The following is a 23903-nucleotide window of genomic DNA, read 5'->3' on the forward strand; positions in this document are numbered from 1 at the left end:
CATGGGGGTGATTGGCCCTACTCAAGTACTTTTTTCTCGTTTTGAGTTTGACCCGGTTACTTATTGTAATTTCTGTCGGTTTTGGGTTTCATTTATTTATCTATGGTGATTTGTGATAATTTTACGCTTGGAAGATTATTTGACTTTATTTTTGCTCATTATCGGCTTAATGGAGATCTTTATTTTTTTAAACTTGTTTTGTGGAAAGTTTTTGTCCTAGAAAATTGGAATATGGCTCATTCAAACAAAAAATAAAGTTCTAGTTCCCTTTCAAAGTGACCAAAAATACTCGAGGACAAGTAGCCACTCTTCCATGCCCCTTTTTCTCCATAAACATGTCAAGACATGTTACTGTCAAGAAACTTTTGAAAGAGTAAATATGTATAGAGCAAGTAACAATATAACTTTATTCTTATTCATTACTAAAGTCAATATCCTTCTTTTTCACTTTTTTGTTCTTTGGTAAAGACCGTTCGTCCATTGGCTTGATGACACTTCCTAGTTTTGTCACAACCTTGGGCTCAATCAGTTTCTTATGAGCTGTCTCAGGAACAAAAGTTCTGGTGATTGGTGCTCGAATACTGGATTCAAAATCTTCAACGTTAGTATACGGGAAGGGTAGCTCGTTTACCTATAAAGCATACAAATTTCCGTAGTTTCAAGTAATTTAAAGAGGAGAAAAGAGAAAGAGATAACAATATAAAGGGCGAGGGAGAGAGAGTGCAAGAGAGAGAGAGAGAGAGAGAGAGAGAGAGAGAGAGAGAGAGAGAGAGAGAGAGAGGAGAGAGAGAGAGAGAGAGAGAGAGAGAGAGAGGAGAGAGAGAGAGAGAGAGAGAGAGAGAGAGAGAGAGAGAGAGAGAGAGAGAGAGAGAGATTCTTAAAAATCCAAGATTCAACCTTGGCTTCTATTGAGACTTATAAGGACTTACTTCATGAGTTAATCAAGTATCTGGAATTAGACATGGACATTATTCGATACAGCTTGAAAGAGAGACACGACACGTAAACAGACACAACCAAAAAAAAGAAGAAGAAATGCTTATTTACCTGGTGTGAACGAACACTATCATTCTTCTCTTCGTTGATTATTAAATTTCCTGTATTGTGATCCTTTCTTGGAGGAGCAGGAGGGGCTTTGATCATGTAACGTTTCCGCTTCCGTTGGTTGATCTTTATACCCTTGCCTCCCCAATTCCCCCAGCCAGGAAGAAATAAATCAATATTCTTTGATTTTGAAGAACTAAGAGCATCCTTTTTTTCCTCACTAGAAACAAAAATGTTTTAATTACTATCACATGTGTAAACTTCATTCTATTAAATATGGAGGCTAACCATTTTCTCTCAATTCAATTTACTTTAGAAGACAATAAATTAATCTTCAGCTATCAAAAGTATCCCCAGAGAATACAAAAAAAAAAAAAAAAAAAAAAGTCCAGGCCAGTGTCAAATCCCCGTATTTCCCAATAAAAGAAAATCATTTGCTTTATAAGTAAAACGAAGAAGTAATTAGATTTTATTAATCCTCTTGAATTCAAATAAAAAAAAAAAAAAAAAAAAAAAAAAAAAAAAAAAGAGTTCGGCAGCTAATTATAATTCTTTTCAATACACAAGGCAGTGCAACGATTGTTGAAGCCCTTTGAGAATAAAAGTTTGCACAAAAGCTGTTCTGATACGAGTTCCAAACTCCAATAAATAAACCATTCTTTCAAAAAATAACTAATTCAAAAATAAAAAAAAAAGTATTTTTTTCTAATTTTTACTATTTCTTTTTATTTTATCTTAAGCAGGAAAGTTTACATCTTTTCATAGACAGTGCAATAGCGCTACCTATGTAAAGAGCGAAGTGGGTACAACGTATTAATATATAATTTTTTTTTTTACCAAGGCACTTCGCATACAAAGAGTTTTGATAGAAACTTCGGAAGGAGCTCATTCGATTGGAAATTGAACGTTCTAGTTCCCTTTTTCAGAGTCAAAATGCCGCACCTATCAACTCCCCAAACACATCCAATCGAAATTTTTAGATAGCCATTTTGTTTAACATTTCAATAATCAGGCAATCCCCAAAATCTGACAAAATGACACTTTGGCTCAGAAGAAGCATAGCCAAACCTGGAAACCAAACATGCATCCACCTCTCGGACAGCCTACCAAAACGGAGGAAAAAGTGCACTTTAAAGTAAATGTTGTTTCTATGTTATAAAGATATTCAGACAAATTTAAGTGAGGGGAGGGGGATCTACCTCCTTGAATGCAGGAGTGGATACAGATGGGTATTTTTTATATTATTCATCCTGTTGTGAGAAAATTAATAGAAGCAATTACCTGCGGTATGGCATTTGTGTGTATTTTGATTCTCAGAATCCGTCCACCCCTCCCCTCTAACTAGGCCAATAGAGATAATTACAGGAATGTATACAACTTCAAAAGCACAAAATTTGACATGCGTTAATTGCCAGGAAAATTCAGTTTAGAAAAGATGAAATATATACTACCTAAACTCAGCAATAACATCATCGTCTGCAAATGCTTCAGCTATTGTCATTCGTTGATCACCCATACCAATTTCCTCCTCGTCTTCTCCATCTTCTAGAGTTATATTTACTGAAGATTTAATCTTTTTAGACTCAATGACTATGAACTTACTTGGGTCTATTTCAACTGGTCCTAGAAAAAGAAAGAAAACATTAGTTGCAAGATCATAGTTGAGCATAAACTAATATTATTAGAAAAACATTACATTCTGGATTGGGATGATCAGAATCAGTACTCCCCATCTACAGATCTAGTCATAATGCAAATCAATTTGACAACTATAAAAAATACGACAATTATAAAAAAAAGTAAAAAGGCAATGCCATTTTGGTGAAATATCGTTAAATAAGGTATTTTGCGGTAGAGGCAACTATATACAATTTTAAAGCAAGCCCACGTTGTCCTCCTAACGAGGCATTCAGCCCCCACCCCAAAGAATAGGTAGCTTCTATCTGCTCGTAACTTTGTCGAGAAAATTTTCACTGTCGAAAAAGTTACTTTCCAGTAGCTCTCAAAGAGGGGATTGAAATTAGTTTTCAGACGAAATTACATAACCTATTATGAATCACCAAAACAAATCTTCGAATCCTATGAGAGACACACATCAACAAGAGACTTTTTTTTCGCCCAATGCTTGGTTTACTAAATGTCAAATATTTTTACTTTACAGAATACACCATGCCTTTTAGGTAGTAGAAATTTCGTAATATGCCAGTTTAAAAGTTATCACTTAGTATAAACAGTTAAGCAAAGGCTTTAATATCTCCTAGTGTAAAAAAAAAAAAAAACAGCAGACTGGTTTAGCTTAGTCTCCTCTCCCATAAAGATGGAACTACACAACACCGTATCCTGAGCATTTTGACCCCAACTATAGACCTCAGCTGATATCTCCCTTTTGCCCTAAAAAAAAAGAAAAAAAAAGAAAAGAAAAAAAAAGTTCAAAGTATTCATTTAGATTTTATACCCTGAAAATCATCTGTTCTCTATTCAACCAGATTCCACCAGGTTTAATTAAAAAATAATCAGGAAATAAAAAATATAAAATACACTGCCTTGGGACAAAACATGTAAATGCATGCATTAGTTTCTTAATGACGCTATGGTCACAAGAGAATTTCCATTCCATAGCCTGGATGTGCTGTAGAAAGGAGAGGTTCTAGTCCAGTCATATACCCAGATGCCTCATAAAACCTGCTCTGACCGCCTGATCGTTCCTATGGCCCTAATTGTAATGATTTCTGGATGAAGGTGATTTACGGACGCGATTTGTCAATATTTATAGCAAAATCATTTTTTTGGGGGGGATGGAATAATCCTGCCACAATAAAAATGAAAAGGTTTCAGGAGCCAATGCTCTACTACAGCGGTATAATGTTGCTCTCCGTGCCAACTAAACTGTTTCCAATGACTCTCCACAAATGTGCTCCAACATACTACGGAGAAATCGAAGAAATGAAAAAGCGAGATTCATGCCAGGCCGTTTCAAAAGCAAATAGGTATTAACTCTCTGGAAAGTAATGGAACTGACAAGGAAGGTTTGACAGAAGCCTTTCATAGCCTTCGTCGACTTCAAAGCCGCTTTTGACTCTGTGGACAGGAAGTCACTGCTGTTCATACTCAGGACAATTGATCTGCCCCAGATGTACTGCTCTGTCTTCAGGAAACTATATGAACAAACGACAAGCTGTGACAACGTCAACAGAAAGTCTAGACTTTCCTCTAGATATTCGATGTTTGCGCAGGAGTTCGGTGATCATTTGCCGTTGCTCCCAAATTATTTAACATACACTTGTAGGCTCAGTCCCAGCATACAGCTCAGAAACTAGACCAACAGGCCTTTAAAAGGTAAAGGGACTCGACTGGTATGGCATTATCAGCAACCCCATTTTCTTTAATCGTACGGTGCAGTTTCAATTTTCCCTCCAAGCAGAATTGCGAACGCTTAGATGGCACAGCCATCTCCACCGAAGAAACCACCTGTCGCAACGTTTAACATTTGAGCCTCGTGGCCACCATGTGGATACAACAATATAGCCGTTCAAGGATGAGATGGCCTGATAGCCCCTAATCAAGGCATAGAGGCAATAGGCATTGAAGGCCTGAGCCTCGACCCACTGATACTTAGGTCCCTCTCCTAATAATAATAAGCAACACAGGAATCAGACCTGAAGATGTACCATGGGCCTCTAACCCCATAAGAGTTAGAAGACGGAGGATAGCAGAAAAGAACCCAAGGGGAGGCTGATGGTCCTCCAGTAGCTTTCAGCCTTTAAAAATGGCACTAAAACTTTCAGTTTGCAATCTAATTAGCCCCTCTTAAGTTTTTAAGATAGCCGTTTCTATTTGATGATGATGGAAAAAAGTTTTTGGCACCTTTGTGGCATTTTTTTGCGTTGTCTTTTTGAGGGAATCAATATTTTTGTTTATTTTCCTTCTGCATTGAGTCCCCTTACCCTAAGGTTTTATACAAGTTTCAGGTAAATCACAAAATTTCGGTTCTTTCTTGAAGCCCTTTTGTTAGAGGATGGACAAATTTTTAAAGAATCAATCCTTTGAATGATTTTTTTCTACACTAGTCCCGAAATTTGGACTACACTTGGCCCAGAAATTTACTGCTATAAATTCCAAACTGATCAGATATAAAAATCTTGCAGAAATAGGAAAAAATAAATAAAACAAAAATTCATAAATGAATACTATAGGTATTCTACACCTATATTTGGAATGGAATTTGATTATTCTAAAATTACTTTTCTTTTCTTCATCATTTTTATTTGTCATACTTTCATACGGGGGAGGGAAGGAGAGGAATTTCCAGGGAAAATAACCAGGAACCCAGCGTAAACTGAACGGAATTTATTTATAACCCATTGTAAACACAATACCAAACAGAGTATAAGAGAAGAAAAGAAAAATAAAGAAAACAGAAAAGAGAAAGACCGAAATTAATTATGGCTGAAGCAGAAATAGAAATTGAACCCCAGGTAAATCCTCGTTTCCGAAATCTTTTCTACAACTAGCATTTAAAACAGCAGAAAAAACGGGCTTACCAGTTTTTTGGTCGTGCGGTTGTTCCAAACTCTTAGACAAGGTCTTTGGGATTCTTGATTCTTTAATAAGACTTTCCTTCTGGCCAGCTTGCTCGTCAAGTTCTTCATTACTCCGTATCCTTACATATTTTCCATCACCACGAAGAGGTCGAATAACATCTGCATCCCCAAACTTAGCTTCAGCTTGTGCCTCTACAAATTCTTCTTCCTTTTCACTTGAGCTACTTTCGTCTCTTTCTATCTCATCCTTCATTGGGGCCTCATCGTCACTTAGGCTTACTTTTTCAGTGTCTTCGGTTGCTTTAGCCTTTTCTCTTTCGGCATTGACCTTAGCCCAAAATTTTCTATAATTCGGAGTGTCTTCTCCCTCTTCTATTTCCAGAGCAATGGTGGGTTTTGCTTGTACTAGCCATGGGTTCTTCGATTCTCGGAATTTAGAGCCGGCTGCAAACAAAATTGGAGCTTCTTCCTCTTCCTCTGATGAAAAATCACTTTCTTTTACCTTTTCTTTCAATCGACGCCCAATTTCAAGCTGCTCAGATAGAGCCTGTTTTGCCTAAAAAAGGAAGCAATCGGGCTTTCTAGCTTCTACTGGAAACACAAAAAAATACTGACACCCATTAAATTATTCTAAGCTTGGGGGGGGGGGAGAATGGGAACCTTGCATGAATCTCTAGAGCGGAAAATTTTTCTAAAACACATTTTTCGCCAAAAAAGAGCATCTTCTTTCATGAGCTACAACAAATTATAGTTTTTGTGAGTTTTTAATCCCCCAAGAAAAGAGAAGGGACAACTCTCACCTTTGCAATTACCATTGAAAATAGCTGACACTACAAATAAAGAATATATATTATACTTCCTAACAAAATATTAGCAAAAAACTATAACGCATATTGCTAAGCCTTGAAGGGATTCATAAAAAGGTTTCTTATGTCCACTGATGAGTCGCTAACAACTATTTAGCTTTAAAGACTAAGGATTAAATATATATATACTTATGGTATGCTCAGAATCTCGCAGATTTGCGCTTATGTATTAATTTAACTGAAAATCAAATTAAACACACAGTCACGCCGACAAGAAAAACAAAGACCCCAACAGACACACACAGAAACACATAGATATGTCTGTTTTATCACTATTTAAGCGACCACCAAGAATAGATATAAAGCCAAAAATAGGGCCCACAACAATATCTCGTAGTTTCTACTTCCAATCCTTGCCTATCTGTAATTCTTAGACAATTCATCGAAGATGAATCGTCCTTATGACAATTTAAAATTTTCTCTCAGAATTCAGTACAAGTTGTGCAAGTCCAGATTACCAAAGCCTTCGGTCCTGAAAACCTGAGAATCTAAACAAAGTTCTATATTTTTAAGGCTAGCAAGTAGGGAGGAGTTGTGTAAAAAGTTAAAACACCTTACCAGGAACCAGTTTGACTAGTAACTGCAGATACATTCATGAGGTTTCACTGACCTGAAACAACTGGAACATTATCTCGAAATGCCCTATACCTTCAATAACTAAGAAAGAAAAAGAACAGAATGAAAGAAAAATGCCCTACCTCAGTATTATATTTTGAACGAATCGCCTGAGTTTTCGCCCATTTCCCGCTGTTTTTGTGCCGAAGATTAGCTCTTTCTTCGATTCTTTGAAGTTCCATTTCCTGTAATTTCTCCAGAGCAGCACCTGGGTTTGTTTTTTGGAGCTCTTCAAATTCCTTTAGCTGCTTTTTCAATTTTTCCCTTTTTAAGAGTCGATGATACCTTGGAAGAAACATTATTTACAGTCAAGCGAATGCTATTACTACAACCCGTTGAACTTTCACTCTTTCTAACAAGTCCCAGGAGAAAATGGTTTCACTAGTTCTAATTTCTTTTCATTTAACTGACGCTCAATTGAACTAATAGACATAAAGAAAAAGTCTTACAACTGGTAGGAGAAACATTGTGATATGTTATTGAGGCTGTGCTCATCAAAATCAAAAGCGTAATGCTTTTCACGGTGATTACAGGGATGTAAGACTTATTAAACCAAAAATTACTCGTCAAAAGCTATTATCCTTGGAAAATAAGCGTTCAGAAAAAGGGATAAAACTCTTCTAAAAAATGGAGGAGATCTTGAAGAAAATTATATCTTTAAATTTGGCATGTCGAAAATAAACTTAAGCAGAAATTTCTATTACCTATGCACAGTTCAATTACAAAAAAAAAAAAATTTCAATGAAAGTAAACAAAAAAAGACAAAGGTGAAACGTATTTTTAAATTGTTAGTGGTTAAGTTCAAGTTCCTTTTATTGTCGATATCCATCCATTAATAAACAAAAATATCCCAAAGTGCTCAATGACCCTTTGACCTGTACGTAAGGAGCGGCTTGTGCTAATGATAACAGAAAATCTAAGAAGAACAAAATTTGGTAACAAAATATGCATAAAAAGAAATTCTCCTTTTATGGTGATTCTAAAAATATAAAATTTAAGTTACCCACCAAAGTTACGAGCCCATTTTTTTATCTGGTTTTGAAAAAAGAGCAAAATATCCGCAAAGGGGCGAGTGATCTAGATAAAAGTTGCACAATCAGATTCAGCATTGAAAACAGCCTTTTTGAAGAAGTTTGAAGCCTCTATCTATAGATATGCGAAACTTATCACAGAGCTACGAATTGGTTTCCTGTTTTTTTTTCGAAGGGGTGATAGTACCGACTCAATGGTCCTAGAGAATAGGGAGAGGGTCCTAAAATAACAGAAAAGAGGAACTAGCGAAACTCAAATTTCTAGATCCCTTTTTAAGCAGCAAAATTTTTTTAGTCATAACGAAGTGTAATTTTGTGGCAAAAAGCAATGATTTTGCTTCAAAGATAGAGAAAAAGCCATCGAATGAAAACCCCTAAACAGTAAATCGATACAAAATTATCAGAGTTATATATGAAGCATCCCAGTTTCAGACATATTAATGGCGTGCGGTGGCACACTCGCTCTTTAAGACACGTTTCGTCCACAAAAAATAAACGGTTTGTATAGATGTTAATTTCAAAGTTAGCTTCATTTAAATAACTTGGTTCATTTGAAGCTAGATAAAATTACGAACAGTGACGTATTATAGCAAATCAGCTATTACTGAGAAGCGCTAGTGGATCCTTGTATAGGGGGGGGGGGGGCACTGAGATATGGTATTCCTAAAGCCTAACAGAGTATTTTTATGTTTAAATTTCTTAAATCTTCATGGAACATCAGATAAAAGCAGGAGAGCCTTTTTCTAAGGGGGGGAAGGGGGAAATAATATCTCTTCGATTACAGGAATACGTTTGGATTAGGCCTGTAATATTGGTGCTGTGGGCAGATAGATCCTATGTTATTGAGGAAGTTTCTTTTTCTTTGCAACATAAGAGACAAGATTCTTATACTTAACCGCAAAAGGGCGAAGAGGCAGATGGAGGAGGGATGAGCGCCGCCAGGATATTTCACTAAATGTCTTCTTGTTGCCCAGGAGATACTATTCTCTCCCATACCAATATCAATGGAGCACACAGCAGTAAAAAAAAAGAAAAAAGTTAAGACTTTTAGGCCACTAGCTACCAATCTGGCCATATTCAAATTAGTAGTGACACACTTCTTAAGACGCGTTTTGTTCAAACAAAATAACGATTAGTATAGATATTAATTTTGAAGTTACCTTCATTTAACAAACTTGGTTCATTTGAACCTCGACAAAATTCCGAACAGTGACGTATTATTGTAAATTAATTATTACCGAGAAGCGCCAGTGGTTCCTTGTATAGGGGAAGGGGGCATTGGGATATGGTTTTACCAAATTTAACCAAATCAAATACCAAATTAAATTTAATTAAATAAAAATAATGTAAGTGTTTTCAAGCTGTCAAAGAGCGTAGACGGATTTTTTTGCGAATGAAATCAAGTTTTCTATATATAATCAACTAGAGGAGGTTTGAAACTAAATTAAGCACTACTATTTGTGTGAAGATTTTTGAAAGTTTGTATATTGCTAAAAATTACTGAAAAATTTTCTCTAGCAAATAAATAGCACGACAAACTATAACGTCTTAAAAAACGAAAAGATATATACTATTATTTTCTTTTTCCCTGAAAAGACTATGTCAATATAAACAAAAAGAAATTAATTAAAAAAAAATTTCCACGAAATATGTTTTTCAAAGAAAAGTAAAGAATTCCATTATCAAAAATGAGCAAGAATAAAATCAAATAATCTACCAAGCGTAAAACTACCACAAGTCAGCATCGATGAAGCCAAAACGAACAGAAATTACAACAAATAACCGAGTCGAACTCAAGAGGAGCAGAAATTAATATGAGCAGGGCTCAAAACCCCTATGCCTTCCCAAGACCGGAACATAATTTGCAATTTACTCAAAAACAAATTAAATGTTTTTACTTTTATAACTTTAATAAATCAAATATTATTTGCATTTTGATTAATAAATATCAGTATATGTACATTAAACTGATAAAGCATATTTATTTGTATTTAAACAGTAAAGTGCAAATTATGTTCTGGCCTTGGGGGATTTGTCCTCCTCCAAAAAGAAAAAGGAAAATAGACCCAACAATATTATAAAGAATTCAATTCTTGGTATTAATCTATTATTAAAACATATTCCTATTCGTACCAACAAGGTATCTCCTCCAGCTGTGAACTACAATACTTACTTTTTGCTTTTAATTTTATTTTGTCTCCTAGCCTTAGCTTCCTGATGAGCTTGGAGGGCACGAATTCTTCCGAGTTCACGACGTCGTTCTAAAGCTTCCTTAAGAGACATAGAAGAAAGAGCTAGTTTCTCAGCTTCTGTCAATTCCTGTAATTTGAAGCAAACGTTAAAAACAATCACAACTGACAGACATACAGTATGATTGCTAAGAGATTTGTAATAATACTGAACAAAATGAAGAGCAAGTTGTGTAACCAAACAATTATTTTACTCACGGCCAAACTCGCCTTGAGATGAGGCAAATATGCAGAATAAGGTGTCTTTTATTCTTCATTTCCTGTATTAAAAAGAAAAAGAAAAAAAAAGAAATGACAAACACCGAACAATTTATTTTTAAAGACTTTATTAAATTGCAATACAAAGTACGGTGAATCTTTATGTATGTCAAGAAAATAAAAATTATGAATAAATTCAGTCTTTTGAATGTATTTCAAAATGTATTCAAAAGAATATGTCTTTAAGAATATGTCAGTATTTCTACATAGATTGCAAAGAGTTGAAGTGAATCTCTATTTATTTTCCTTGCTTCAGGATTTTGGTTAGTAAATCATTCTGGGAAACCAAACGTTCTCCAATTTACGTCATACTTCATTAAAAAAAAAAAAAAAAAAAAAAAAAAAAAAAAAAAAAAAAAAAAAAAAAAAAAAAAAAAAAAAAATTAGTAATTAATTTCACAAATCATATGAAATTATTTTTACTTACTATTTAGTACAATTTTTAAAGCATTGAAATATAGATTTCTGAAACGATTTTTTTGCGGTTTAGTTAACTTTATTTGAACTTTTTGTTTTTTATGTTTTACATTCTTAGTCGCAATAGACTGGAAATAATTTTTCAAAAAGCGGCGTAGCTTATTAATAATACAAATTTTATTTGTTCACGGGTATAAAACGAACATAGTGTATGAGGGGGAAACTATATAGGGTCAGGTGCTTTTCATTCTTCATCTTCTGCATTGCGGTAAAACTTGTAAAAAGCAGCAACAAACAAACAAACAAACAAAAATTTTTTGATCAGAACTTCATCAAATGACGCCTAAAGCTTCAACTAATTTATTGACTTTCGTGAAAATAATTATTAACAGATACGGTCTTGTCGATGAACTTTTTTCCAAAGTTGGAACGAATTGGGGCGCATTGCTTTTCGTATTCCCGTCATATCGATTATAGTTGGTCAATCCTGCTGGGAAACCCATTGTTTTCCAGTTTATGTAGCATATATTAAAATAATAAATAAAGCCTATCAAGCTATTATTTTAATAAACCATGCAAAAATTAATTTTTCAGCGTAACTTTAACACCCTGAAATATAGGCTTTTAACCTCAATTGTGTGTTTTTAGTTAACTTTATTTGTACCTTTGCTTATGTTTTATCTTCATAGTCATACAAAACTTGACACTAGATAGATGTTGGAAGCACAACGCGAAATGCTGCAATTTTTGGTTACCAAAACCGACAAAATGTTGCAAGAACAACACTTTGATTTCGTTTCTTCGCCATGGACTAAAAAACAAAGTTCAAAACCCCTTAAAAATCTAAAATATTATATCCATAGAAGTATTTATTTTTAAGGAAAATAATGATACGTAGCCTAAAGACCGTCTAAAAATCCACCATTCCACAAAATCAACTTGATTCTCTACTTTCAGACATCCAGTCAATGGTGTTAGTTCTAAAATGCACCATCTACACAAGCTAATGCTTTATCACTCTTCTCCAAAACACAAGACAAAACACAATTTATGTTGTTATTTCTAAAATTATAGCATCTAAAAACTAAGGCCACGTTACTGTGCCTCCGGTTACAACACAAGTTAATCGTTTCCTATGTGCTTTATGATAAAACGATTCGATGCTATTTCTATCACCAAGCGATTACCATATGAATATTTTACTAATAATTATAAACCTATGTGGATGCGTCGCAACATCATTCATAATCATAAAGTATCCAATCAAATAAAGACAACTTTTCCAACCCTAAAATGTATTAGGAACCAACAAGATGTAAGACCCATTAACAGAAGTATTTAATCCCTTGTCCTTGAAAACGAACCACTTTTAAGATTCTTTTCTGCAAGTCACAGTGGAAATGGAGCTGAAATCCCCAAAGAACTAAGCTTTGAAGCTTGCTAGTGCCTGAGCTTTAAAGTTTATAATGTCCCATTTCTTGATTAACGTCTCCTTGGCTGTAGATGCCCTCCAACTGATTTTCCAAAACATCCAGAAACTTTGAGAGGAAGGTAGATGAAGCTCATAAAGTGTGAACATTTCTGAATATCCCTCCGTACTGTTTATTTATTTCAAAATTACTTGCCACATAAATTTAGAGTGGATAGGAGGTCATAGAAACAGAATACGCCACTGGAAATTATCACCCTTAACTCCCATTTCTCCAGGGTATTTCCCAGTGAATTTCAACTCAATTGGTGAATAAAAAAAATCACTGTTTCCGCTGAGAAAAAAGTAATAGGAGGTAGTCTTCCACTTAGTGCCTCAAATCATATAAATAGAAAATTCTTGCATGATTCCACTTCAAAACAGGGCGCAACATGCCTAATTTTCAACTCAAAAGCCAGTGGTGACAGACTTTTCGAGAGGCCGTGGCACCACTAATTTCCTAAATTCGAATATTTTGAAAATCAAAGCACAGTTTCGATTCAATTAAAAGTTGGAGCTGGGAGAACCAGGTGGAGGGTGGGGGACTGTCTTACTTTGCTTCTTTAATCATATGGATCAAAAGCCCCTGTGTGATTTCAGTTCAAACAAGGTGCACCGTGCATAAAGTTCTGCTAAAAATTCAAATAAAGTGCAATGCGTCTACTTTACTGCTAAAGAGCTGATTGCAAGTTTCAGCGTGATTCTGCATTAGACAGGGCTCAATATTTAGGCTAAGAATTAGGTGGGAGTATTTGAAGGAATTTCCAGTCCCTCGAAATTGTATTTCTTTCAGCTTAAAGTTTGATTTTCTTGCCGTGGGCTAAATTTTAAAGATAACTAGTAACAAAGGAGCAAATATAAGCTTCTAATTTTTTTAGCAATAAAAGAACTATCAAATTTAGGCAACATATGTGGCAACATCCTCTGCCTCAGTCTGAACCACACAAATGAATGAATGAATGAATGAATGAACTTTATTACCCGTAAAGTATAAAAAAACACAAAGTACGGAGTATTATAAATAAATATAAATAAATAAACAAAAACAAATACGATAAACAGTGAAGAAAAACAAAATTCAAACTAACAAAAGACAATATGGACTAATCAACCAGTATCAATATGGAACAAAGGCTGCAGAGGGTCATAAACGTGAATAAAGTTGACAGTCTTTTTACATAAATCATCACTGGAAGACCGAATCCGAGAAGGCAGATCTACTAAACCAAATCGAGCAATTATTTTTTTGTTTCGGTGCCATCTAGGAAGCCGGAGGAGGAATTTGCAATATCTGAAATAAGCCGTACGTAGAGTATGTCGATCTTTCTTACGGAACAGATGAGCCATGCCTGATAAAAACAAAAGCACAGGGGCGCAATAAGCGTTATAAATCATGCACAAACCGTTGCGGTTGTAACGGCTTTTGTTTGGGGATATTTTTCCGTAAGCGACGCGTAGGTTTTTCACGGCTTGATTCACTAGGGATGAACAGGTAGCGGAAAGTGTTGGGCCGAAACACAGACCAAGCCAACTAACTAAAGAAGAACATGGTAGAACTGCAGTCCCAGTAACGAATGGAGCGACCGCATAAGGGCTATTAAAACAAATAAACTCGCATTTAGACGCATTAACTGACAGTCCAATCTTAGGTAGTTCATTGGTTAATATAGTAAAATTAGAAAGCAATCCACGGCGAGTCCGGGCAACAAAAAGAACGTCATCTGCATATGCAATAGAAGACAAACCAGTATTACCGTAAAAAACAGAACTTCTAAGGGGACGCAGGCACGATGCAAGCACGCATTTAAATATACTAGGAGACAATACGGCACCTTGCCGAACTCCCTTATTAATTTTTACCGGGTCAGATATTTGGCCATTCCAGGTAACTTGAATTTTAGACTTTGAATACCAAGAAGACAATAAACTTAGTACGGAAGGATTAACACCTGAAGACGCAAGGGAAAATAGAGCCTGAGAGTGCACAATATTGTCGAAAGCTCCAGAAATATCAACAGTAAGACAGTATAAAGACATTTTAGCTTTTACGGCATCTTTCATGAGTCGGCTTAAAACATGATGTGCATGGGAGCAACCGAAACTTTTCCGAAAACCAAATTGAAAAGGCGTAAAATCACAATTCGACTCAATTTCTGGTAGTAACAAATGTTCAAGCAACTTACTTAAGAAACACGATACTATAATGGGACGATAATTCACACATGATGTGGGGTCCTTGCCCCGCTTTTGAATAGACGTTACACGGCCACAAAGGAAACTATCAGGAACAAGCGACTGTGCTAAGCAAGACTGGAAAAATATTTGTAGATGGTTAAGTAGAGCAGGACAATCATAAGCAAAAAATCGGTAAGAAAGGCCGTCACCATCAAGGCTATTTGAACGCTTAATTTTTCTTAAAGCCCGGGGAATTTCAGATATTGCTACAGGCTGGACATGAACCTGCAGGAGACGGTATGGTAAAAGCGGTTTAAGCAACTTATAATAAAAAGACTGAAGAAAACTATTAAATACACTGAACACACGCTTATAATGATCAACAAAATTAACTAGCTGGAGACAAGATAGGGTAGATGGGGAACATTTCTCACTATTAATAACCTTATTCCAGGAGGCCTTATCGGTGGGGACATCAGTTTGACAATGAAATGTCAAACTTGACCTAAATCACAAAAAGAGATAGATTTATAAAAGTAGATTATACCACTTTTGGAGCCACAAGGAAATGATCCTTTTTGTAAATGTGGAACTTGTTCTATTTATTGTTCTAAGAATATATTTTATCAACGGGGCCAGGGAATCATTGCGTATCTTATGACCTTTTAATTATTAGTTTAACTTCAATTTGAAACTGCTGATGTTATTTAACAACTTAAATGGAGTTTTGCATAGAGAACCAGAAACATAGCTTGAAGAAACAGAAGCTTAGTAGAACAATTTGATATAGTATCTTCTGGTACAGACTACACCATTCATATTGTGGGTAAGGGTAAGTGAAAACCCTTTTTTTAGCCACAAGTATCAGTTATATGCAGTTTTTCAAATTATACAGTCATATTCATCACCCAGCTTCAGCTCCACACTTATTCATAAGAACACGGAAGTTATATCCTTATCCCTTTCAAACATGACAAGACCAAAGTATTAGTCCGGCGACACCACTATCGTCTCCAAAAAGATTTGAATTGCATTATGATTCATAGTATCCCTTTCTACACTAATCCTTCTATCGCAAAGATTTTTCTAAAGTGTTCAAGAACTACATTTCTTTTTTACTATAGCTAAAGGATAAATTAAATGTTGCCTTCCACTTTTTAATGAAACTTAAATATTCAATGTGTTAGCAAATAGGATGGCTAGGTAAAAAAAAATTATGTCACCAATGCCCAAAAATCCAAATTATAGGGTCTTGGGCCTCTAAAAATTTCTTTTCCATTCAAGAGGATTCCGCATGGGGTTATTAGCCTGTTGATTTACTACTATTAATTCCTGTTGATACTTAGTTAATTAAAAAAAAAAAAAAATTAGGAAGCAATTTATTTCACTTTCTTCCAAAGTCTATTTGAAAGAGTGTGCATATAACAACATACTTCAAATGGTTATCTACAAAGAATTGTTGCGCTTAAACAATATTTCGATATGGCGTCAAAATCTTCAACAAGCACATCCCTCACCTCACATCATTGAGCTGTCTATCTTTCTACAACCGTCTAACAAGCCCGAAAGACAATCACACAGCTCCTGCAGAAGTAATTGCCTATGGCCTGCAGAAGTAATTGGCTAGGACTAAGTACTTACAGGAATACTTTAATTGATCTGGAGGAGCTTCCCTGATGGTAATGTAATATACATGTAAAATCTATTTTTCAAGTTCTTGTTTAAGGACTCATAACAGTAAAAGTAGCACATAGCTAAATACAAATTCCCTTCTATACGCTTCTAGTTTCTCACTTATCATTTTATTTATCTTACTACATAAATTATGCAATAAACTAGAAGTTGATCCTCAGATACTCAAAGGACATCACTCGTCTTTCTCCCTCTTCCAGCAGACGACTGGAATTCACAGGGTTATTGTTTAAACGCTCAAATAATTAAAAGACACAAGGAATGTTAAGATTATACTAAGAAACTGAAAACTATGAAACAACTCACCTCTCCGTTTTTCATAACGTTCTTGCTTCCATGCAGAAGTGCAGTGATTTGCTCTTCTAAGGGAGTTTTAGGCTTAAATTTCTTGGCAAACGCGTTGCCATCTATGAGCCTACTGTCTGGCTGATAAAGGGGAAACTCTTGGACAGCAGTCCCCAGTCTGTTCTGGTATACAACAGGATCCCATTTACCCACTTCGTTCTTTGCTTTGTCATAGGCAGCAACACGAATTATCTTAAATAAGAAACAAGTGGCACATTTGAAATAAGACCCTATAAAATCCCTTCACATGCCAAACTAATAAACTTTTCCTTTAAAATTTTTTCTAACCTTAGCATCAAAGCAACTGAATGACACTTAACTCTACATATTGGCATGGGAATTATCAAAACAGCAGGATCGATACCTACAGTAGCGAAGAATATTCATGCTGTACAATAAGACCTAAGTTTCTTACAGCAAGTATGACCAGCTCCATCCAAAAATCCACTTAAAAGCAGGAGCTTCAACCATCCCAAAAGAATCTCCTGCAAAAATATCTCAAACATGGCTGCATAATAATTATGCTACCTTAGCTATACCTAAATTTCCTGCAACTTTTCAGAAGTCAAATGCTAGCGATTCCACAATTTATGGAATAGGTTCAAATGTTCAAGCATTATAAAAATAAGATTTCCAGGTTCCATCAGATCCACTGAAAACTTCTCAAATCAGAATAAGATTAATAATAGTAAGATAAGTCTAAGATTTCCAATCCACATAAAACAGAACAAGATCAAATACACCAAAAGAAAAGTAAAAAATAGATGGGAAAACAGAAAACATAACACAGATTTTAAAAACAACATCATAGCAAGGAAATATATTAAATGACTAAATAACAAAAACATAACACAAACAAATTAAAAACAAAGATCAAGACAAACTACAATTACTTGCCTTTAGAGTTGACTAACACTAGTACTTTTTGAAGTGGCTCCTCAAGAGTCAGGTTATTCTTTTGCAACTGACCTCAAATAAAAACAAAAGTAACTGCTAATTAATAGCAACTGAATAGCGATTTTAATTAGTTGTAATTGCAAGATAAATCCTGAGGATTATGGATATGACTTTGGATTTAGAAGAACTTCAATTAAAATGCTTTATAAGAAAGATGATAAGAGTGAGTGTGGTAATAACAGAGGCATTAGCTGGATTTCTGTAGGAAGCAAATTAGGTACCTTGATACTTATTAGACTAAGAGCGACTGTAGACAAAAGTCGCGTCAAAAGAAGTGTCTGAGTCATCAGACCCCTTTAGTTCTCAGTTTTATGAATTGTGGAGAGGCGCTTGAATCAGTATAGAAACGCTTTGGTGAAGGTCCTTTGCTTCTATGATATACCAGGCGAGTACATTACAGAGACTAATGCTATGTGTAACAGCAATATTGCTGTGTTAAGGTAGGAAGTGAGGTTAGAAGCTGGTTTTCTGTTGAATCAGGAGTTGAGTAAATTTGTATTATTTTGAACGTCTTTCTCCTAAGGAGCACAGCAAAGGCTATCGGAGAGTGAGAAGTCATGTAAGACGCAAAAATTCTCCTAGACTAAGATTTTGCAGATGGTTGGAGGAAGAAAATTTTGAGAGTTCAAAGTACAAAAACAGACAAAAAAATTAACGTTAAGACGACTAAGTTGCTTAGACTAGGAATAAATGAAGGTGGGGAGATAATGATGGGTAATGAGAAGATTGATCAAGTCAATAGATTTACTTATTTGGGTAGTAAGACCTGGGTTAACTTAGAGTGATAACCTACAAAGACCAAGACTCATGGGTTTTTTTCACAATTGAAAAAAGTTGGAATAATAGGAAGGTAAGTCTCCAAACCCAGATTCGAATATCTGAAGCTATGTTAATGACAGTAATCAAGAATAGTTCACAGGTATGGGCGCTTTAACAGACAGAGGAAGATATATTAAATGTTTTTCAGAAAAGTTGTAAGCTTATTTTTATTGATCCATTTGACTAACCATATACAAAACAGCATACTGTATGAAAAAAACGTGGTTCAACCCCACTTTCTAAGACTATAACAAAAAGAAGGTTGAGATGACTCTGACATGATTTACAAATAAATGATGACAGATTGAATAAGACTGTGCTTTTTGGTCAGCATCATCTCATTAATCATAGGCAGCGCAATAGTGCTGCCTAAGCGAAGAGCAATGTAGGCAAAATGTATTATTTATATATATTTTTTAGCCCAGGGCACTTTGTATACAAGTTGTCGTAGAAACTTTGAAAGGGGCTCAATCGATAGACAACTGAAAGTTCAAGTGCTCTTTTTAATATTGCTTGTTTTGGGGGATGTCGAACTAACCAAAAGAAAATAACTGCATCCTAATGCTACTACTTCTACTCGTACTGCTGCTACTGCTACTATTATAACTAGTTCTACTACTACTACTGACACTTAAGATAAAGCTACTGTTATTAATTCTATTCCTACTACTACTACTGCTATTGCTAAAACTAAGGGTATTAAGGGAACAAATTTGGAGAATATTAAAACTGTATGGAATTAAATGAAAACACACTATGCCCACACAGGTTGTCAGTAGGACTTACCAGAAAAGTTTCAGAAATGGTTGATGGTATGAAGCTTAAACTTTCAGTGTGTGTTGAAGGGGATGTTGATGAGGTGCTATGTGCATACTGCCACTAATGCTACAACAACTACTGCTACAATGAAAGCTAAGGGTATTAATGTGAAGTTTTCAAGGAATATTTAGGTGGATGTCAAACTAATTCAAAAAGTTCCGCTGCCCTTTTTAAGAGTCAAAAAGACATTGGAGGGCAAGCAGCCCTCCTTCCAAACAGATTTATTTTTCAAACACATTCTGTCAAAATTTTGAGACAGCCATTTTGTTCAGAATAGAATAATGGTCCAGTAGCTACGTCTCTACCAATACTGAATATGTTAACCCCACACAATTATGTAATTAGCCCATAATACTTTAAAACTAAATCAAAATGCAAAGTGTGCATAGTTGCCAATACAACACCTCAGCAATATATAAAAAATGACTAGGGGTGTTAATTTGAACTTTCAGGGATGCTACTATTACTACTTCTGCTCTTTCAATTTAGATAAATCAAAAGAATGTAAGTGTATCCAGGGTGTCAAATAGCTTAGAAAGATTTTTTTGGAAACAATGTAATGTTTTCAGGTCAACTTGAGGAGGTATAAAATTCAATCATACAATACTATTTCTGTCAGGATTAAACATTGGTGAAAAAACTTCTACAACATACAAATAGCAAGGCAAATTACAGATTCTCATAGACAAAAACCAATAAGATATAAACTAATTTTGTTCCATGAAAGACTATGTCAATGAAAAACGAAGAGAAATTATATAAATCACTTTTTCACAAAACAAGATTTCCAAAGAAAAGTAAAAAGCTCCATTAAACCATTTTTATTATTTTTTTTTTTTTTAGACCAGGAAACTTCATATAGGAATTGTCATAGACACTTTGAAAGGGGGTCATTCAATTGAAACTTGCAAGTTTTAGTGCCCTTTTTAATAGTCAGAATTGGTTGGAGGTTGAACAGCCCCCCCATGCCCATCATTTCCCCAAACAAATCTAGTCAAAATTTTCAGATGGCCATTTTGTGCAGCGCAGTTGAAAGGTCCAGTAATTATGTCTTTAAGGATGATATCCCCCCCACACACACAGCCCTCAGGCCAAAGGTTGCAAGTTATGCCCTGGGGAAATACAAGGTTTTTGTGGAAAGGATGGTTGTATAAACTTTAGAGATGACTCATTAGATTGGAAAGCAGAAGTTCTAGTACCCTTTTTAAGAGTCAAAGTGATGAGAGGGCAATTGACCCCCTGCCCCCAATGTCCCATTTTCCCCAAATACATCAAACAGAAATTTTGAGATAGCCATTCGTTCAAAAACAGCCTGAAGATCACACTACAAAACATTTCGGGCTGACAAAACCCCCATCATCTAGGGACAAGCTTTGTAAGTTATGCCACAGTGGCATAATAATATTTTTTTACGGAGGGGTGGTTGTGTGAACTTTAGAGAAGGCTCATTTGATTTGAAATTAAAATTCTAGTTTCCTTTCAAAAGTCGACAGTGATGGAGTGAAATTAGCCTCCCCCCTCTCCTGGCAGCCTCTTTTCTCTAAACATTTCAAATCAAAATTGCGAGATAGCCATTTTGTTCACAATAGTCCAAAAAGCATATAACAATACCTTAAGGTTGGACATAACCCCCAGAGCCCAAAAACAAGGGTTGTAAGTTATGCCTTGGGGTATAGAAGGTTTTTCAAGGGACAAGTGGTCATTTAAACTTTGGATCAGATGGGGATCATGTGATTGGAAGTCAGAAGTTCTAGTGCCCTTTTTAAGAATCAATAGTGAATGCAAGGCAGCCAGCCTCTCTGCCACAAACCTATCATTCCATGAAACATGTGCAATCAAAATCTTAAGAGCTATCCTGTTCAGTACTGTTGAAAGGTCCAGTAATTATGTTTTTGGAGATGTCAACATCCCCACAGTCCTCAGGGTAGCAAGTTTGGCAATTTTTCCATTGTTTTTATATAGTAAATGTTACTAAGAAAGGTATGCAATATTGACATAAAGGCACTTTACTGATAAAGAAACAACAAATGAATGTGGACTGTCAGTTTAATATACATATACTAATTTTTGTTCCTTAATGTTTTATTTGTTTTTATTTACTAAAGCAAAAAAGTGAGAACGTTTAAAATGTATTTTGTTTTCAGTTAATTGAAAATTATGTTAAAACCTTGAGAAGGCATGGGGGCTGTCAGCCCTACTCATGTTAATCTTTGCCTACTTGTTTTGAGTCTGACTTGGTTATTTATTGTAATTTCTTTATTGTAATTTGCGTTTATTTTTGGTTGAATGGATCTCTTCACTTTTCTCTAAAAAAATTGCTTTATGGAGAAATTTTTTTCAAGTTAATTGTAATAATAAAACTGATATCCAAACCTATGCTAAACACTATCCGCCTAATTTTGGGCTGCGTTGAACACAGGTACTATCAAAAATAATAGCAGGACAAAAGGAGCATGATACACCATAAAAACTGTGGTAGGAAAGGAACTTTGACTTACCTTTTCACTTTGAGGTCTTTCCAAGGGTGCAGGCAAAGTTTTAAAATGTTTTGTATCCTTTGAAACAGCCTTTTTTATATTAGCATGCAGAGCTTTGTCTGTCAGAGTTTTCAGAAGGTTGCCAACAGTAACAGCCTTTGCATTGCTAGAAACCACATGTTCAGTTGCAGTTTTTACTGGTATGATGTTTTTTCTAGAAAAGCAAAAAAGAAAAAATCAGAATAGCTGACAAGATATTGCTGGGGGATTTTCTGCCTTTAGACAGGAGTACAGTGCATGGTTGGTGACAAATCATCCAAAACTTCCCATCCCCCACCCCAAATTTCTGCAGGTACCCATTTAGAGCTAGGTTAACTCTGACTGAGCTTACATATTCACGCCATTGACCCCTGGATCTTGGATATGGCTCCAAAACAAAAAGCACAATCCCAGTTTTATTTGTAGCTATTGGTAGGAGGGTAGCTCTATATTCTGTCAGTTGTTTCGATCTCCTTGTTTTCCACTTTCGTTGGATTTGAACAACAATTGACAATTTTTAAATTTTTTTGAACAAATGAACAATGTCAGCTGGATCAGATATTTCTCACAACAATCACATAAGTGAAAAAAAAGTTATTTTAAGCCTAGGCAAAAATATGGACTCGAATCTCTTTTTTTTTAATTTTGGACCAATGTTACTCCATAGAACAAAAGTAACCCTATTCTATAGTATTGCAAATCTATTGATAAAAATCATTTTTCATATTTGAAAGCTCTGTTCTGTATAAAATCAAGTGAAATTGCATTATAACAAAATGATTAAGAAACATGGTAGTCAGAACATATTTTATCAACAGGCTAAATAGCCAGATTGGAACCTGATTTCATCAATTATGTTCTGTTTGTTGTCTGCTAGAACCGCCAAGACGCACAGTGGACTAAAATTTCTGTACCAGTAGGCATCTGGATGTAACATTTCTATAGTACAAACATTTTTTTGGAGAAACATTTAATTACCACAGGGCATTGAACACATTTATGCATTTAGCATTTAATATACAGTAAGGAAGCTAAAGGTTTGATTCTAATCCATTACCTAAATTGTAAAAGTAAAATTTGAATAGTGTAATATGTATTTTCCTTTCAATGTTGTAATAACTGGAAAAAAATATTTGAAATATAATTCGCTTTCAGTGAAGAACCAATGATACAGTAGGCTTTAGATTTTTAAAGTTAGGAAAGGAGGCAGTAGCTAAATTCTTGTTTGTAGTGAAACTAAATTTGTTGTGAGTGGTCTTGGGAAGAAATAAGGTTAAACTAAATATTTGATATATAATGATGTGAACTGATGAAAAGCCAATCATTCCAAAATTCAATTTTACTGAAATTTAATTTTTATTTTCAATGTTGTAATAAGTATGTAAGAAAGTGTTTGTAATAAAGCACCATTTTCAGTAAAGCTCTAATGACACAGTAGGTTTTAGACTTTTACAGATAGGGAAGGAGGCAGTACCCATATTCTTCTTTGAATTGATTTTTGTTTGTTTCAATCTTGATTCGCATATTTAATTAAACCTTTATTTGTTTTAAGGTTTATTTATTCATTTATGTTAGCACATGTTATATGTTTGTTTGCTATGACTGTTAAATTAGTTTCTGTTTGTTTTGGGCTTCATTTATGCTATAGTAGTAAATATTTCTGTTCGTTTTTAGCTTGATTTGCATATAAAATTTTAGCTGAACTCGTTTTAAGATTTATTAATTCATTTATATTAGTACAACAAAAGAACAAAACGAAAGCAATACAAAACCAGAAGAATCGAACAACAAGAACAGTGCAAGAAGAGATAAGAAAACTAGAAACAATATAAAAAAAAGAAAAGCAAAAACAATTGACCCCCCTCCCACACAAAAAATTAAATCAAATGTTTTTAAGCAATTCCGACCCCATCCAGGTAAAAGACTCCATCCTAATGCAGGTTAGATTTTAATTACTTTTAGTTTTATTGACAAGTAATTCTGATTTCCCCTTGTCTTCTTCACTTGATCAGTAGCAATCCATTTTTCTTATTATTAGACATTGCTGTTCTTTTCTGGTTTTTATCGATACTGAGGATGCCTCATTTGACA

General features: G+C 34.9%; 1 protein-coding gene across 1 annotated transcript in view; it reads right to left on the reverse strand.

Annotated features, from left to right (window-relative positions):
• Positions 1–393: 393 nt before the first annotated feature.
• The window catches only part of LOC136043072 (U3 small nucleolar RNA-associated protein 14 homolog A-like), a 47471-nt gene continuing 23961 nt past the window's right edge, over positions 394–23903 (reverse strand). The window contains exons 2-9 of the mRNA XM_065727994.1: positions 21795–21987; positions 16663–16893; positions 10271–10416; positions 7150–7351; positions 5586–6141; positions 2496–2667; positions 1048–1264; positions 394–631 (exon numbers count right to left, since the gene is read on the reverse strand). Of these exons, the coding sequence (XP_065584066.1) occupies positions 413–631; positions 1048–1264; positions 2496–2667; positions 5586–6141; positions 7150–7351; positions 10271–10416; positions 16663–16893; positions 21795–21987 (1936 nt within the window). The 3' untranslated portion in view covers positions 394–412. The remainder of the gene's footprint in view (positions 632–1047; positions 1265–2495; positions 2668–5585; positions 6142–7149; positions 7352–10270; positions 10417–16662; positions 16894–21794; positions 21988–23903) is intronic.

Source organism: Artemia franciscana, unplaced genomic scaffold (genome assembly GCF_032884065.1).
Source record: "Artemia franciscana unplaced genomic scaffold, ASM3288406v1 Scaffold_289, whole genome shotgun sequence".
Taxonomy (NCBI): Eukaryota; Metazoa; Arthropoda; class Branchiopoda; order Anostraca; family Artemiidae; genus Artemia; species Artemia franciscana.